The 18624-nt window shown below is 38.8% G+C and overlaps 2 protein-coding genes across 7 annotated transcripts in view; both read right to left on the reverse strand.

Moving 5' to 3' along the window:
* Nucleotides 1–16812, reverse strand: part of fam13a (family with sequence similarity 13 member A) — a 55521-nt gene extending 38709 nt beyond the window's left edge. Inside the window, exons 1-7 of one of the 6 annotated variants that reach the window (XM_035660965.1) lie at nucleotides 16617–16812; nucleotides 11867–12062; nucleotides 9877–10086; nucleotides 7604–7781; nucleotides 5508–5655; nucleotides 3220–3297; nucleotides 2078–2164 (exon numbers count right to left, since the gene is read on the reverse strand). In XM_035660965.1, the coding sequence (XP_035516858.1) occupies nucleotides 2078–2164; nucleotides 3220–3297; nucleotides 5508–5655; nucleotides 7604–7781; nucleotides 9877–10086; nucleotides 11867–12062; nucleotides 16617–16643 (924 nt within the window). In that variant the 5' untranslated portion in view covers nucleotides 16644–16812. The remainder of the gene's footprint in view (nucleotides 1–2077; nucleotides 2165–3219; nucleotides 3298–5507; nucleotides 5656–7603; nucleotides 7782–9876; nucleotides 10087–11866; nucleotides 12063–16616) is intronic. The other 5 variants (XM_035660969.1, XM_035660964.1, XM_035660967.1 and 2 more) reach the window with 5 other exon arrangements.
* An 868-nt stretch (nucleotides 16813–17680) lies between these two features.
* Nucleotides 17681–18624, reverse strand: part of zgc:154142 (uncharacterized protein LOC555481 homolog) — a 21223-nt gene continuing 20279 nt past the window's right edge. Inside the window, exons 24-25 of the mRNA XM_035659763.1 lie at nucleotides 18392–18552; nucleotides 17681–17878 (exon numbers count right to left, since the gene is read on the reverse strand). Coding sequence (XP_035515656.1) covers nucleotides 17681–17878; nucleotides 18392–18552 — 359 coding nt within the window. The remainder of the gene's footprint in view (nucleotides 17879–18391; nucleotides 18553–18624) is intronic.

Consider the following 18624-nt stretch of genomic DNA (forward strand, 5'->3'; position numbering starts at 1 on the left):
TAAAGGCATAAAAGCCGAAAAAAATATACTATAAAAATAAATACTGTATAATGTATGGACTTATAACACCTCTGCCTCGCAGTGCCACAGTAATAAACATATGTGCAGCCATGTCAGCGACAATTAGTCCAAAATTTATACTTTTTACTGTATTTATTTGATCAAACATCAAAGCTGTGTTGTTGTTGTGTCTGCCCTTGAAAGTGAATCAGCTTTTATGGAGGTGATTCAACAGGAGTGTTTGGGAAATAGTAGCTATAAAAGTTAATATCAGTAATGATGATGAATCACTTGATAAATCATTGAACCTTTAAGAGCAGTAAACTACATTTTCATTTTCATAGAAAGTGAGGGATATCTAGACATTCAAGTTATTGGGTTAAGTGTTACAAAAACAACAGACTCTTATTAGTTTTATTGCTGTTGGCTCTTGTTTTGCCACCAGCAGTTGGTTTCACTTGAACATTGTGTTGCTAGTAGCAACCACTACTGGTACAGTTCAGTAGCAGTTGCTGCTTAACTGACATTGTTACATCCACCATGTCGTCAGATCTTTGCCCAAGCAAACAACTGACATCTACTCCCCAAACATCCTTGATGGAGCATTATCTGTAGCTACTACTTTTTCTATACTGTAGCTGTTCTGTGATTGTTGACTTGTGATTTAGTAGAATGTAGTTCCTCTTTCTATCTATGAGATCACTACTAACCAAGTCAGCCACTATACAGTGTAATATTCTAGTTAAATTAGCTGTTGAATTACTATTGGGCTGTTCAGTTAAATATTACTCTTGTGGACAATAACATGTATGTTAACTAGATGTACTGTACTGTGTTTCATTTCCTGTGAGAACTTAATTCAACAGCAGCTATACTTCTTACTGTACTAATCCACTTACCGACTAATGCCTAACTCTTGTTTACTGAATCTCATCCTTCCTTTTGTAATCACTGTCTTTAAATGTGTTGTCCAATACCGTTTTCACAGTTTTTTGCTAGAACTACGAGCTTGATTTGTACAAGTTTGATGTAGAAACTTAAAGCCACCAATGCACATACACTCAGAATGGACTTTACAGTGAAATAGGAGAGCTTGGGTCCAACAGGAAAACTTCAGAAATTAACAAAATGTGCATATTCATAGACAAGAAGTAGATGCATTTTTAAGGATTTTAATGTGGAAATTTTCAGGCACAAATTATTGGTCTCAAACATACTATTTGTATATATTTTCCTAATATTTCTGGAGGGGATCTTTAAAGCAACTTTTAGATACATACCAGCTCAGATTTTTCACTGACTACTGACGGAAGCAAACATCCTTCATCAGCAGATGTTTTTACCCTCCTGAGTCAGTCAGCATTTGTTTTATCTCTACACTGACACTGGTCTTATTAATACGTACACTGCGTTTATTGCATCTTTGTTTAAATCTGCATTCGTAACAACCAGAAGGATATCATTTCAGTCTGGCTTTGTTGTCAAACTGAAGCACATAACTCACAAAAATTACTTGTCATTTTATCACATGTACAAAAATGAACATATGTGCACCTAATTATGCATCTACGTGAGATCAAAGTAACCTACTTTAAAACAGAATTTTAGATTTACTTAATTAAATGTAGCTGTTTTTGACTTTAAAGTAAACATATGAACCCAGAGCTCGATTTCTACAACATGTACACAAACAAGATATTTTTAACCCTTATAATCAAATTTATGATCAAATTCAGCTCTTGTGCTCGGTTTCATGTGCAACAATACCACAACACTGCTGGAAGAGCATACCATAGCCCTTGTTTGTCTCTCACTGCAAATGAGTGCGCTGTTGTTTCCTGCAGCAGATTGCCTTTATCAAATCACATCATGTGACCGAGCAGCAAGGTCACAGGCATCAGAGGCTGTCAGAGTGATGGCCCCAGGCTAGTCAGTGCCAAGGCAATACAGCAGATAAGAAAGCAGGAAGTATTTATTGGAAATGTGAGAAGTAGAGCGCATTAACCATTAGGTCAAACCCCCTAAATGAGCACAATTAATCACAGTAATTAATGACAGTAATAAGTGTTTTCAGTACCTTTCTTTTCCTTGGCCTCGCCTTTGGAGTGTTAGTGGAAGATTGCTTGAGAGGTTCTGCATTTTGCGGCGGGTTTTTATGTCCAACCTTTGAAAATGTATTGAGATAAAAGGCAAATAAATATTTATATAAACAGTAAATAGTTAAATCAGTGTTACCAACAAAAAAAGCATCATGCTACAAATACATTGACGGGAAAAAAACTGGGGATCTCATATTTGCACACTATAAACTTTACGAGAGATATAACTTTGCTTATTAAGATAGCGGGTGTTTGATTTGTCTACACTGTAAATCCTGTGTAATTAGCATAGTGGGAAAAAACAATTAAATAATGGTGATTGACGTAAAACTAACAAAACAACAATCCTGGACACATAACAATGTTGGGCTACAAGGCAATCCTAATTAATTTCCAGGGTGCTGTTAGAAAAATCATGAATTAATATAACCTTAAGCAAATATTTTTTTATATAATTATATTTTCTTTATCTTATATCATTATCTTTATTACATCTGACAGGCTACAGGGGCAGCTCTTGTGGAAAATAAAATTAGATGTTGTATTATTGCTCCTTCTACTGTCAATTTAGTGTAGAAAATCTGAATATAAACACTCCTGCAGTGCACATGATGTTTTGATGATGATGAGAAAAGGAAAAACAGTGTTATTTGTAAAGACTCCTATCGTGAGAACAAATGATAACTCCTCAGTAATGATGAATAACATACCTACTATTAAAAAGGTTGTAATCTATTCACACTGACCTGAGTGACCTGATTACAATTCCAAGCAGTTTACAAGGGTCAGCTGACACTGATAACATCTTTAAAGCTCACAGAAACCTACACAGACCCACACAGAAATGGCTGTGGTGTTAGAAAACAGCTTTTCCAAAACATGCCCATGTTACGTTAATCACGTCACACAGATCACATGGTTGGTGTTAAAAAGGACGATGTAAGGGAATTTGAAGGGTTCATGCAAGTTTGAGCTGGTAATGTCACGCACAAACAACAACCCAGCACTTCACAGCAGACAGACTCAGACAAAGATTTCCATAACAGGTAAACTGAGGAGAATTAATGCATAAACAAAGACGCACACATGCAGGCGTGCTGCTGGAAAGCCGAGCGTGCACCTTTGTCCTGGGAACCGGCGTTGGTGTCTGTGCACTGGGATGGCTGGGTGACTTCTCTGTGTCTGTCACGTGCGCCTCCTGGGATCAGACAGAGGAACAAGAAGATTGTCACATTTGTAATCCACATCTAAGCTTAACAGAAGCCCGTAAGCTTTGTTCTCCAGTGATCTTACTGTTGTAACTGTAGCCTCATAAAGACAGTAGCTATGGAATATATTTTTACAACTAGGGAGCCATTTTAGAAGAACTCCAGGTGCTTTTGCTTTTCTTCTGTGAGCCTTAACAACTGGTTTCAGAATAGATTTAAACAGGATGACAATCTTCAAACACGTGAACTCACACAAACACTTTCTCGACCCCTCCTGCATTACATCAGCATTTAGTGACTGAAGGAAAAGGCAACACCAGTGATCATGTGCTGGGTTCAAAGGCATTAACAGTAGGGTGTATGTGTATCATGTGTATGTGTGTATGTGTATGTGTGACTGAGACTGAGAGGGTTTCCCAGAGGTCAGCGGGATCACATGTGGCTGTGCCCTTACAGACATTCACAACACAGCACAGACATCTGTGACTGGAAATGCTATCACAAAAAAATGACACTATATTGTCAAAGCTTTCCCAGATTTAATTCTTACTGCCACTATGAATCTGGACCTTCATGAGCTCAGGTTGCATGTGATCACTTATTAACAGCAGTTTTATTCTGCATGGTAAGCATAGTGTCACATAGGAACCAGACACTATGTTGGGTGAAGTTATAAAATTGTGGTTGGGGGAGAGAAGACACGAGAGGTTAAACCCACGTGGAGCTAAATCCCAGTGATCGCTGCTTGGTGACCTCACCGTGGCATCAGATGGCTCATGTCAGGTTTCAATAACACAGTCATTAATCAACAATCAAGATGTTGGCTATAGACCAAAGTGAAGGATGTCCTTCCTAAAGTGGAAATTTGGCCAAAGTTTTGCAATGCTGCGTGTGATACAGTATAAGATGGTTAGTGTGTCTCTGTTAGCATCTCTGCCCTGTTTGTGTAGCTTGTTTGCTTGATTCCTGTATGTTCACATGAGGTCCCTCTGGTTGAAATAAACAAGAGTGTTATACATTTATATCACTGTAGCTACCATCAAAGACACTGATATTATCTGGATGTGTTTAGAGGCATTAGGAGGTTTTAAGAACATTCATTCTACACTGGAGAATTATTTATTTTTCAGTACTTTCCAGTTGTATTACTTTAGAAAAGAAGATAACAACTTGTTTCAGTTATTCACATGGAGAAATTGTGATGTCAACAGAAATGGGAGGAATCTTGTTGCAATACCTGTCCTCTATCTGACCACAGCTCTATATATTAAATGTTTTATTATTGTTGTTGCTTGTTGCTGTTTTTTTCTTCATCTCTTTGTTTTGTCCCTCCACTATTGATTGTTTGTAGCCTTTAATTTGACATGGATGATATGTGTTCTTGTAAACGTTCGTGTCCTCGACCTGTGGTTGGGATGAGCCACCCTTTTGTCTTTGGTTACTGAGATCCCCCCCCCCCCTTGTTTATGTGAGTGTGTTTAGGCTGGGTTGTGGACACAGATTGTTTTGTGCTATCTTAATATGTCAATAGAAATAATATGAAAAAAAACAAGATACAAATAAATGAATAAATAAATAAAAGATTAATTGTTTCCCCAACAGAATTGTATTTTCCCCAGAAACAAATATTTCAGATAACCTTAAAGATTAAGTGTTACTTCTCCTACTTTCTAAGATAAATAACCCAAAGCTGAAACTCCCAGCTTGTGAAAGTTTGACAACAGACCCTCAATTTAGGAAATATAATCTCCAATAAAAATAAAATGTTAAAAAATCTAAATAATTTGGGCTTTTGTTTTTAGTATCTACTATCTGGGGGACTTATGATGTTGTCTCTTGAGCTTTGCAGCAGCAAGATGCCGCCAGGAAAACCAGCAGACCAGACAAACCAGCTAATCAATAAAGACATCAGTCATCGGTGCAGCAAATACAGCCACCTGTGGAGGAGTAATTCCTGCGATGCTGTGATATAAGATCAATAGCTAAATCAGTTCCTGCTTGACATTATGTAAGCTTGTATTTCTAAACTATCACTCCTCAAAGTGTATGGGCAGAGGGTCCAGAGAGGAACTCATACTGTTTAAGGTGCATGGGCACAACATGTGACAGTCTTACCAGCTGCACTGCGTTGTACTGACCACCAACACAGATCTAGTTCATATAAACATTAGCATCTGGTGCTCCTATGAGTATACAACACCTTGACAATAATAAGGGTCGACAGCTCTTCTGTGCAGCCTTCCCTCTCTCTGCCGCTCTCAAATATGTTGTTGTAGTTCTGGATGAGCTTGACCATGATCTTGTTACAGATATTTTGCTCTTTTATTGCCTCGAAACCAGGAGCCACACTGGAAAAGAAGCAGGAGAGAAGAAAAATTAAAGAAAACCAATTTGATTAAATTCTTTAAACATGACAGTAACGATAAAAGTACAGTCAAGAATTGGCTAATGAATGGCTGTCTGGTTTTGGACACTCTAATCAACTTGATTAATAAAGCAGAATTCAGCTGCCCTAGTAAGTATAATGTCTGATGCTACTGAACAGCTGTGTGAGATGTACACTGGGATGTGGGCCTAACTGTAGGCCTAATTATATAACCTCAGCGCGCGCACACACACGCACACACACACACAAGTACAGCTTTTGATGAAAAGAACAGGCTGTACAGTATGAAAGAGTATCCAGTACAGTTTCTCTATTCTGTCCAATGAGCCCTGATCTTTTTACCAGACAGGGTTTCCCGGCCTGACCGCCCCAGTTTATTACTGGAGATGCCCACCAGTCACGAGTCTGGGGAACAGTCGCTGTAGGTCAAAATGTACGAGTATGATTTAGGACAGTAAGCCTATCATAAATAGACAAGTGACAACAGAGATACGTAGCTCAGGGAGGCACATGAGCCACTGATGCATCATTTATTTATTAAAGTCATGCTAACATTTGAAAACACATTAAGCTCAACAATTTCTTATATGTCAAATGACATTTACTTAACACTCACGACTCAGTTAGTGTCCTTAACCTATAGCGTGTGACCTTTGATTAATATAATGTCAGACTTTGAAGAGTCAAACATCTGGTTCCAGAGGTTCATGTATATCAAAAGTGGCACTGACATTAATGGGACATTTATGGACAATGTAATGTAACTGAAGTATCACTAGCAAAGATTTTATCTTCCCTTAATAAGCTGCAGCACCACCTGTTGGCCAAATATTTTAACACAGACCAGTACAGAGAGAATTTCCAGCAGTCATGTGCTTAATGTCTAACTTTTTTAGATTAATTTGTGTTTGTGAGTATAGATTTGAATATTTATGTTCCCACAATACTGACCGCTGAATTCTGAAATACGGGCCGAGACATCTTCTCTGTTTCAGGTAAAAACTTACAAAAAAGCGGTGACAAAATTTACAAAAACAACTGCAATGTCTGTGGGCTAAACTAGTCTTGTGTTTTATTATCTTACTAGATATGTACTACATGTTATAAGAGTAGAATCATTTTTGCCCATGCAACTGCTCTGACATACGAAACAAATGTTAAATATCTGACTCACTAAACAGAAATAGGGAAAAGATAATTGTATCCCTCAGATTTAGCTATCTTAAATATCTGCCTGCTTATTTTTCTTTTCCAGACTAAGGCACGTTGACCTCCTCCGTTATTTAAAGAGTGGAACAAACATGTTTTGTAAAGGTCGCAGTGACTGCACCATACTTTGTTTTAAACTTAATATTAAACTTTACTTTATGAGCTTCAAGGATGTGAACACACTGAAGTATGTCTGTATAAAGGACTTCAATAAATGAGTTTAGATTAGTTGAGCCAAGTTGCCTCCTATGCCCTTGAGTGTGAATCATTAAAACCAGTACCAGACTGAGGCATTCATTTAACTCTAACCCAGTAATTGAGAATTGGATTGTGAGTATGTTAATGGTACAAGTATAAGGCTCTTATACTTTGACTAGTACACCTTTAGCATTTACTCAATGCAATAAGTTAGATTTCTTACTGTTTTTACTATAACTATTATTGTTGTTGCTTCATCACATGCTGCAATCTAAAGCTTTCACAATTCACAGCCTGGGGCCATCCTTAAAGCTGCACTAACGCATATTTTCATACACACTGTGGATTAAATGACTGGGTGTAATGTGAAAGGTGTCATTTTAGTGACAAAGCCTGACAAAGACAAAGAAGCCCTGTTCTTTATATGGGCCACAGGTCAGAATGGTCAATTGGTATTTATTTTTTTACAACACATCTACCTTAACAACAAAGGTTTCACTCACTGGAAGACACTGGGTCCAAAGACAGTGGCGAGGTTGAAGGCAGTCATGCGGTTTTCCTTGTGGTTGCACTCCACAAGGGTGAGGAAGTGGCAGAGGTAGCAGAGGAGGTTGTGGTGGATGTCTGGAAGCTGCTGGAGCAGGTCTCTCATATCTGACCACGAGACATCATCACCGCACTCTACAAACACACACTTTGTTGGTTAGGATTGGTGAGATTGGTTAGAGTTACGGTGAGACTAATATAATAATAAAATAATATTGGGTAAGCCGTCAGAGTAGGGAAGGCCATGACTTCACCATCTTGGGGAAAAAATAGATGCGTGACATGATACTGCTGGGAAGTAGCATGGGCCCATTTCAAGGCTAATAAATGACATGGCCATCAGACTGGTGCAGCCAATACCCGATCCCACATTTTAGGCAGTATTGGAGGAATTTACAATAACTTCCAACACTTCCTGTTTCCTGGAAAAAACTGAAACTTCTGGCGAAAAAATGTCAGTAGAAAAGTTGATAAATGCTCCCATACTGGACGCAGCCATTTCTCAACATTGAAAATCTGCTTTTCACCCACAATGAAATGACCAAAAATCTAATGACGAGTGACCAACTTGATTTAATTTGAAGCAGGAAAATGTTTTTTAGTGTTCAACTACTACGTTTAGTAAGTAGTTTTCCAGCTGGTTTCCAGCAGGCAGTGAGAGCTCCATCCACCTGCTCTCTGTAACATTTAATCTTGAGTTGTGGTAACTAGTAATACTTGAGCATTAGAGCAAAGAACCTGAAAATATGTTGATGCTATTACTCGGGGTACATAATTGGGTCAGAGTTGGATAAACGGATATGGCTACTGATCCCAAATGAATGAGTGACGCAAACGTTGTGTGTGCTACGTGAGTGTGTGCATGTGTGTGAAGGCGGGCGTGTGTGTACATCTGTCTAAGTACAGAGCGAGGGGGGGGGAAACAATGGCTTGTGACCACAACTGCTCTTGATGCCGCTGTGTAAGTTCAGTGTGTTAAGTAAATGGTCGCATGTGTGAGTTTTTGTTTGTTTTTTTTAAACCATTTATCATGAGAAGCTGGTGAGGTTTTTACAGGTTAGTGCAGTAGACAAACACACATTAAGGGATGTTTTGTTTTTTACTTTCTTTTGGCTTATAGATATTAGGTCTAGCACGTTTGAGTAAACATATATGTTATTATGAAGCTGCTTTTGGACTGATTACATGGATAATATTATGAAAATAAAATGCACTGCACATATTGTTAATACATATGATTGTATGTGGTTCTATGTGTCACGCACTGTGTTCCTGTAGTGTCTTTGTATATGCATCCAAGTGTTTCTTAATACCTAATAATTGATGCAGACCTTCTGAATATCTGTGTATACTCTCCAATACAGTCTCACTTAAGTCTTACTGTCCTTATTGAGATGTGTAACCATTGTAAACTGATAGTGATGAAAATGGTTTGGTCATATTCTGAACTGTCAGTCATACAGCAATTTAATCTGCCTATCCATCTATTCATCATACACCTTTGATGTTTTTGAATTGGCCAAATATGGGCAAGGAGGCCAAACCAAAGTTCACAAAGTGCACCAAAATCATTTTATTCAGTAGTTATGGCCAAGTATTGCGCCAGAGAGCAGTTTTCTAATGCAGCGCTTGGCTATAAGCCCTGAAAATTCAATCTGATATTTATGGAGTCTATGAGGGCAAAATGAATACTGCAGTCAAAATGAACACTCTCCTCACATTAAACAGATTAAAGCCAGTGAGGGAGGAGATCGGAAGGCGAGCACAGACGCTTCCCCTGTCAACCTTTTATGACCTTCAAGATTATTGGCAGAAATATGAGATCCAGCACGTTTCCAGCAACATAGACTCTCTCTCTCTCTCACTCACACTCACTCTTACACACACACACAGCTACACACACACTTAACTCAGCAGTGCCTTTATATGCACTGCCTGGTGCAGATGACTGCAGGGCTAACAGTAAATTTCAGGACCTAAAGATAGCCTTGGTTATCATCCAATAAGAGCCGTGACCCACATATTCACTACAATTATATTATTAATTGGTATTAATATTACATTGTGAATTTGGGGAATCACATGATGGTTGTAAAAAAAGTAAAACCTGATCTTCTTAAGCTGGTAGGATGGTTAAAGACAAATAAGCACAGAACTGTTAAACTATAAGTTAGATGATGATGTGGGAAAACATGTTGGCGTTGTAACAAACAGAACTACTTTCTCTTACCTTGGTAGTGACGTATTAGTGCCTGTTGAACTGCTGAGCCTACCAGACCCTCCGGCAGATCCCGGAGGTACTGTTTGAGCAAGCTGGCCACCGTACACGAGTCAGATTCAGAGAGAAGGTCCACATGCTCTCCGCTCTCCAGCCGCTGTTTCAGGGTCTCCACAGCTCGCACATTCCCATTCACTCTGAACAGACCCTCCTGATGCAAGGCTGGAGGAAAGATGAGAGACACACTGTGAACTTTAACATTTAACATGACATTAAGAGCAACCCTATCTATCAGCTATTCAATAAGAGAGCTAACTGTGGATGAAATTAAATAAGCTGCCCCCCTAAAAGTGGTCTTATTATCATGATTTACATTGCAGGCTTAAAATGATAGAGTTTTGGTTGGATGTTGGTCCCAGAAATCTCTACAACTATCAAAACAACTAACATTCAAATATGCATTGTTCTCCAGAGGGTAATTGTGCAATAATTTGACTCATTGATCTTATATGGCACATGTTTCCTGTAGCAACTGCTGAACAGAAAGCATACTAACTAACTAAAGCTTTTACTGTCACCCCAAGCAGTTATATCCATCCTGACTTGGATATGGGAAGTTATACTAGAGATATACTGAACATGTTATGTAGCCTTACCTCTAACTCTACTGTAATCTTGAAATCTGTTATTCAAATTTATAACGTTAGTAGGCTGATTTGCATCCTCCCATCGTCTTTGGCGATATTGTTGTAGGTCTCCATGGCAACCACTAGATGCTACTAGAGAACCACATTTTAATGGTCGCAACATAAAAGATCGATTCACCCAGATTACAAGAAAGACTAAATATTTTCTCACTTTAACTCTAGTGATATCAAGCCATTTAAATGTTTATATTTGGCTTCATTTGCTCATGATTTAAGAAATCAGTCACTGAGGTTTCTAGTGTAAGAGAATCATCTACAACAATGTCCGTATAATGATAGTAATACTTTTTATACTGAAATACCAAAATAATAGATCCGGCAGATAAAGACTATAATATAATAATAATAATATAATCCCACTGGCTGTATCGTATTATAAAAATGGTTCAGCAGCCATGAGGAAGGAGATCCACTTCCTTGTACTGACATCTAGTGGTCGAACAGGAGAACTACAGAAAGATAAGTGCCATACTAGTTCAAGCTTTAGTTTTTAAAGTAAAAATTAAGTACACTTCACATGTTTGTTGATCAATTTAAAAAGCATGCTAGGCAGGTTTTTTGCAATATATTTTTGCTGCTGTTCCAGTCACAAATGGCCTTATATTATAGATAGATAATGAAAACGCTTGATTATTGCTTGGTCCAATCTGCATAGATTTTTGTTAAAGTTTTATCATCTGAGGTGAAAGCACATTGATGACATTGATTCCCATGGTGGGATTAATGATGTTGTACCTTCTAAGTACACTGTGTCTTTTTTTCTTTTTCTTTATAAAATTGCCTTTTATTGTTGTTTTTTCCGCTTTCTTTGTATTCTGATCAGCTCCTCCAACTTATTCTGATTTATGATGCTAATGTAAAGTATTGTATGTAATGTAGTGTTGCACAATTGCTGCAGGCTTGATGTTCACTGTGATGGGTCACATAACTCAAGCAAGTGTTATTAGTCTACTATTTGACTAGTACTTGAACATATTGTAGATGGATGGAAACAAAAGTACTTGTGATTTGCAGTAAATGGGCTAAAACATGCAAAACCACTGGTATGGTCACATTATAAGGGAATTTCTGATCAATAGAGTATGATGGTGATAGTTCTGATTATTGTGTAACTGAATCTGCTCATTTATTTAGACCAAATCACACAATAATACAAAAAGCCAAATTATAATATGTCAAAATGATTCATAATATATTATCTTATTTAGAGGAAACTGCAATGTCACAACTTCTTCTTCTACTTCAAGAATTACAACTTTTTTTGCTCTATTCTGTTCTGTTGTGCTTTTCCTCACCATGCTTGCGAAGATGCTCCACCATCCTCCGCAACACCAGAGGCACACCATCCTCCACCAGGCCCTTCTCCTGCTGCTCAAACAGAGATACTCCAAACAGCTTGGTGTGCTTGGTTGCCACTGTCCTGGGTCGCAGTATGGGTATCTGGACAATCCTCTTCATGTCTTCTTTAACCTGCACCGCTGTCTTGTTGTGCTGCAGGAAGAAGAGCAGAGAGCAGCAGTCACTCACTGACACTACGGGCACAGAGGGCAGCACTGGAGCCTGTCCTGGAGGAGGGAAGCTCACTTTGCTCCACAGACTAATAGGTGTGCGTGGTGACGGTGGTTGTGGGGGTGTCTCTGTGGAGTCCATACATGCACTCCTGTACTGATATGCACTTAGAGGACAGTGTGTGCTGAGAGCCGGGAGGGCTGGCCGTGCAATGTGTTGCTACGACAGATATCAGGTTACCATGCAACACCTTTGGTTAAAGGCATTGCCAGAGTGACACACACACGCAAATAGACATACGCATGTAGCCACACAGGTATACAGTATGTTCAGGTGAGGTGATGGTCACTGTCATTAACCACTATGATTATTAATGTGTGTGTGTGTGCTAAGAGCTGGAAGAATTATCTGTCCAAATGTCCATATTTAGATATGAAAGACTGTCAGATAAAAAGGTTTCATTGGCACGACTGTGTACCTTTCAGGAACATATGAAGCTTATTTATTAAGAAGAAGTAATACAACAGAACAGAATTTTATTTTAATCTAGTGAAAGGTGTGTGTGTATGTGTGTGTGTGTGCTCCACTAGCAGAATAAATATGCAGGTCCTTGACTTAATAAACAAGGACTTTTCAACTGGTTATGAAACAGTCTCAATTTAATACTGATGCCTCTATGTGACCTACTTAAACATGACCATTAGTGAGAAGACAGGCTATTTCTATATAGTTATTCTCAGCACTATAATGCCTGCCAGTGAGTCGGATTCCCCTCAAAATCAAAGAAATGAGGCCGCGCAAACACTTCCGCCATTGTCCACAGGGGCCGCCAGAATCAAGAGAAAATAAAAGTGGCTTGTAGCTGTAAAGGGCAAAAATTTAATTTAAAAATGCTCTATTACAGGTAAAAGTCCTGCATTTAAAGTCTTACTTAAAGGAACCTTTTTGTTGATTCCCCTGTGAACAAAAGCAGCAGTGTTTCCACCGTCTCATTTCATTGATTTCAAGGGGAATCCGACCTGGGCGCAACCATTAAGAACAACAATATAGAAATAGCTTTCTTGCTGCTTATGTGGGTCATATAATTGCCAAGCTGAGCCCAGTCTCCTCTGTGGACAACCCTGTAAACCAGAGTCTAGGCATATATTTAGTGTGTTAATTCACCGGCTGTTCAGTATGTCTTATCTGATGACTTGTCAGAGCAAACAGTGCCACATGCTGTCTCTATCTCTGTGTATTAATGCACAGACTGTTCCAACACACTTGTATTGTCTTTCTCCGAGTGCACACACAAATCTCCATGTAACGAGCCAACATTAGTCAGAGCTGGGTAAATTATTGATATTGATTTTTTTGCACATTTAAATACAGGATGATTAATCAGTTCTGTTTATGTGTAGTCACTGGGAGCAGGAACCAGCAGCAGGATTCAGACACTGGGTGAGGAGGAAAAGACTTCCTGCACTTCAGAGCAACACAGATTCAGAGCAAGTTTTACTCTTGTATCCATAGCTACGACTGCAACATGTGACATGTTGTCTTTCCAGAGTTCATCGTTTCAAATGAGTGAACTGACCCACACGCTAAAATGAGAGGCCCCGAGTATGATTTTCTCACAATAAGGGTCCACAGTGACTCAGTTGGGGAAGGGAAGAAGCGGGGAGTGAAGAGGAAGTACCACTGAATTTATTCGCTAGCGGGCAGACAGATTGTGCACAGGCATGTGCCAGCTCAGGTCAGCTGATTAAAACCCACCTCACAGATGGTGCTGAGATGGCTAAAGAGACAAGATCTTTACCATGCCAGATGCTCTGGCAGTGCTAATACGCTAATTTTGGGAAGCTTGTACAGGCGATGTGTTAATGGTGCTCAGTCATCCACTCCTTTCTGACAGGTGCATGAAAATATGCCAATTGCACCTTCCTGATAACTGTCAAACGGTAATTAAGAACACTTGAATTTAGATTCTGACTGTGCAGTGAAAGCTGTGATTATATTTATGCAAAGTCAAGTACAAGAAGTTCATAATCCTTTATTTTTAACTGTATGGTAGAAGAAAGATCTTAAAATAGGTATCTACAGTACTTTTCTTACTTTTCTTACTTACTTTTATAAGTCTTATGTCTTTATGATGTAGAAGAGTGATTGAACACAACTTTAATGATGGTGATTCAACGTTTTCTTTCTTAAAATACAGCTTTTGATTGATTGTTTTAAATCAATAGACAACTTTAAATGAACAGATCATAGTTTTATCGTATGCTGTACAGGTGTAACAGTCCATTGTTGCTAATAATGTTAGTAGGTCACACTGCCAGTAGTACTACTACACATGCAGGTGTTTAAGAGTTAAGCTGGTCTGAGCTAGGTCTGACTGCGATAGGCCTTATTGAACAGATGTCCCCCTAAATCTGTCTTTACTATCATGCACACACACACATACACAACCTTATGTCTTGGATATTATGTTCACAGGTCTAACCTCACAATGTTTTTTATCAGTTTACATACACAGATGTATGTGTGATGTCACAGTGAACACACTCATACCTTCATTCAAAAAGCCCAACCATGAGAACTGAGGAGGATCATATACCCCACTCACACAAACCACATGATAATGCAGGATAGTCAACTTGAGTTAAAGCCACATTTTGAGTCTATCTGTCATAAGTCACTTTCTTGCTGTTGTGTTTGACTTTTAAGGTCCAAGTAAATTACCAATAACAACATAACAAAAACAATTTAAAGGTGATTTGCAATGAATGATGTCAACAAACCCCAAACAAGACCATAATATGATCAACAGCCTCAACAATTATATATCCAAGAACAACAAAAAGGCAATTTATTCAAATGGCTCATTCGCGCAGCAGAATATGCTTAAAAGATTACTTAAAAGAAGAAATACGTCAATAATCCATTAAACATCCACAACACAATATAAGAAAAAATATAATATAAGTAGAAAATACTCTTGGGACAAAGCAAACCACAAGGCTAATAGTAAACCCTTAAATCTCTGATTCCTTCTCCCTACAGTCCTGGATATTTTTATTTTCTTTATCTATCTGTTAAAAAGTTAACAGAACAATTTACATTTAAAGTAAATTACAATTGAGAAAACAAGAATTTAAATCTGAAAGGATCAATTTGCAGACAATGTATGAAATTTGTGTTCCCACCTACAAAACAGAGCTGAGCTGTAATGTTGGACACATGTAAAATGTCACTATGTCAGTGTGAAATTAACTAAAAACTCAGCATTTAAAAACATCACAGTCCTTCCTCCGAGCTTTCTTTCACAGCAGAGAATCCTACTCCTTTATTTACTGTAATTATACCGTTATAGTAAGATATTCATAAATGTTTACTGTCAATTTTCAAGGTTTTTGTTGAGTTGTCCATTGGCAATACAACCAACTATAGAGCCGGTGAACCAAAGCAACCAAGAATAAAGGAAAACACTTCCTGGTGGTACCCATTTGCCTCTATTGTTCACTGGGACAGTCTGCTGTGATTAGCCTAATAATCCTCATCTCCCCCCCCCCTCCCCCGTCCTTAAAATACATTCACACTCCATTCTGACAGTGAGACACACACCTATTGTCACTGACTACTGAGAGACCCTGGAAGGTAATGACTGTTGAAAGTCTGCCCTTTCCACTTCAAGTGTCTCGGAAATTTCAAGTATCTGGTGAGATGCTCTTCAGAAACATTTTGTACAGTCTAAGTGGGTAAACAAGACTTTTAAAAGAGGTTAAACACAAATAAACTGCCAACAGGCAAGCCCATCTTCCTGTGTCTTTTTAACATGCTCAAGTAGAGGCTAGCAAGCCCAAGCATGTGCCCTCCCTTCCCAGCCCTCCACCCTCTCCCTCCCCTTGCTGCTGTCCCAAAGTGGGTGGCCATTGAAGCAACTGGTAGCAAAAAGCACCACAGGAACCAAAGGCAACAGCTGCTCGGCTCAAAGAAACTATGGCTAGAGACATGCAGCACAAAAACTAGCCTGTAAATGTGGTTTAATGCTTTTAAAAGCACACTTTCCATTAAGAAAGTTCTGTGGAAAATTACCTCATGGAGGCACTGGATCACTGAAAGAATTACAGCTATGAACAGGAAACATGCAGCTTACCATGTGTGTTTATGCCTGTTTTTTCTCTTGTTCTGTTATACTGTTGTACATGGATGGCAGACTTAAAGTAGTGCTGGCAAGGGATCTGCTTTCTCTGTTAAGACTACAAGTGAAAGTATTCAACTTAATGCCGGTAGTCATGTATTTAAAGAGCAAAGTTTAATCTAGGGAGGGAAAGCTTGGAGAGATTTTGAGAAGAGAAGACATTTGTCCCTCCTTGACATTTTAAAAAGCCACTTGCGTCTACCAGAACATTCAACACACACACACACACACCATCATAAAACAGTGTGCAGACAGACACTGAACAGCACACAATCCCGTTATGCATTCTTTAGCCCTTAATCACAGGTTGAATGGGAATTCTTTGAGCCAACTCAGGCTTTGTAGCTTTTACTCACACAGATGGTTAGTGCTCCTGCCCCCATTCTTCCACAGAAGAAACGCCTGCAGAGGCTAAGATGAGGGCAAAAACTGCTGCTATCTTCCCTCCTCCTCTCCTCACTCTGTTCCAGGACACACTCTTGGACTTTTCCCAGTGGTGGGAATCCCTTTCACCTTAAAATGTGCCATCCAAATACTCAGAAAAAAAACCTCAACACAGATAATCAACGCCGGGAAAGAGTGTGAAGAAGTGCTGTCACTACCGGCAGGCTGTCTAAATCATGAGCACAGATTAGTGCTTGTCTCTTTCTCTTCCTCCCTCTATATTCCCCTCTCTCCTCCTAGGCTGAAATCTGAGCCGAGCTCTCCCATTGGCTGAGTGGCCTGGTCATGTGATTAAGGGGTTTTAGAACCCAAAACTTTAAATCTGAGCCTGCGGGATTCCTCTGCCCGCAACTGAGAGGAGAAAGGAGGAGGGAGCTTGTAAGCACAGAGAACCGGAGGGTCGGTCTGAACAGAAAAAGCTCAAATAACACACAGAAAAAGTAAACATAACTTTTTCTAAGAATGAAATATCACTTGTTGTTTAATTGTATATTGAATTCAATATAATTTGCACAACATCCTTATTATTTGCAATTTCAGACAATTGAAATTATTTTGCATGAATTACAGGAAAGCTAAATACTTGCATAGAAAATTGACAAAAAGGGATATTTATAGTTTCAATCAGTTATACATTATAGTTACTGCTCCGTTTGCAAGTGCAGCTCTCTAATTTAGAGAAAAATAAAATTGTTTTTTTTCTATTTTCTTTGTTTCTTTAAATTATTTGATGCAATGTTTGTATACTGCAAAAAAGTATGATATATTAAATATAGCACTGAATAAAAGTTGTTACCATTTTCTCTGGAGAAGATGCCATATAGCTTAATACTATCAGTGAGCATAACACTACAAATCCTATTAGCAGCAGAGGGCAATATGTAATGAACCCAACAATGAGTTGGTCTGTAAAAAAACACACCAAAAAACAGAAATTAGCAACTGGCTAAAAAATCTTTATTTCAATATATCAGCTCTAGTTGGTTTTGCCATTTTCGTATATAAACTTCTTGATGTTGTCGCTGATCCAATCACTGAAGGCAGAGACGCGGGTGAAAACTGAAGGTTTCTTGTCTTTGATGCAGCCCTGAGGTCCAAAGCTGACAATACCATGCACCTCCCAGGTTGTGTTTGTTCCAGCAGCCGTGCAGGCAAAAGGACCCCCGGAGTCACCCTATGGGAGAGCAGGAGGAGGAAGTCACCAACAAAGATTTACTGTATAGGTAAGAAGATGCATTGGTGAACATTTGATTTTGACAACCACTCTAAATCATCTCTGTGTCCTGGAATCTGTAAAGGTCAATCTGATTTCTTGAGTGAGGCAAAGACCAGTGTTGTGTTTTATAAAGCTGTATTGAAATGTAAAAGCCTTCAATACTGTTCTAAAGTGTTTTTCTTTCTTTCTAATTTCTAATCTGCATGTCTGCCTCATTATGGCAAATAAATAATGTTCCTTGTATGTTCTTTTGTCTAATTACGCCTGAAAACCGTGAAGCCATTTGCAAGCAAGGCTGACTGATCACAAACAAAACATGTTTGCATGTGTGTTACATAAAAGACGACCCATTCTTTGGAAGGCAGTTACGTAATGTGTGAGAAAAGCTTGAACAGAATTTTGAGTTAGTAGCACCCTCATCTAAAAAATACCAGTGTGTCAATTTAAACAGTTTTTATTTTTTCCTCTCACCTGGCAGGCTGACTTGAGCTCATCTGGGGACTCGTAGCCAGCACAGATCATGGAGGGCCTGAGGGTGTCCCACCAGTAAGCAGGTTTACTGCAGGTCTGGAAGTCAACAATAGGAAGGGCTGCCTGATTTAGCTTCTCGGACACTTTGGGGAACAGATTACCTAAAGTGGAAAGTAAAAGTTTATGTTATTGCACACATTTACACCAATATATTCCAACTCTCCTCATCTCTA

Source organism: Morone saxatilis, unplaced genomic scaffold (genome assembly GCF_004916995.1).
Source record: "Morone saxatilis isolate NCDOM2014 unplaced genomic scaffold, NCSU_SB_2.0 Contig17, whole genome shotgun sequence".
In the NCBI taxonomy this organism is placed as follows: Eukaryota; Metazoa; Chordata; class Actinopteri; family Moronidae; genus Morone; species Morone saxatilis.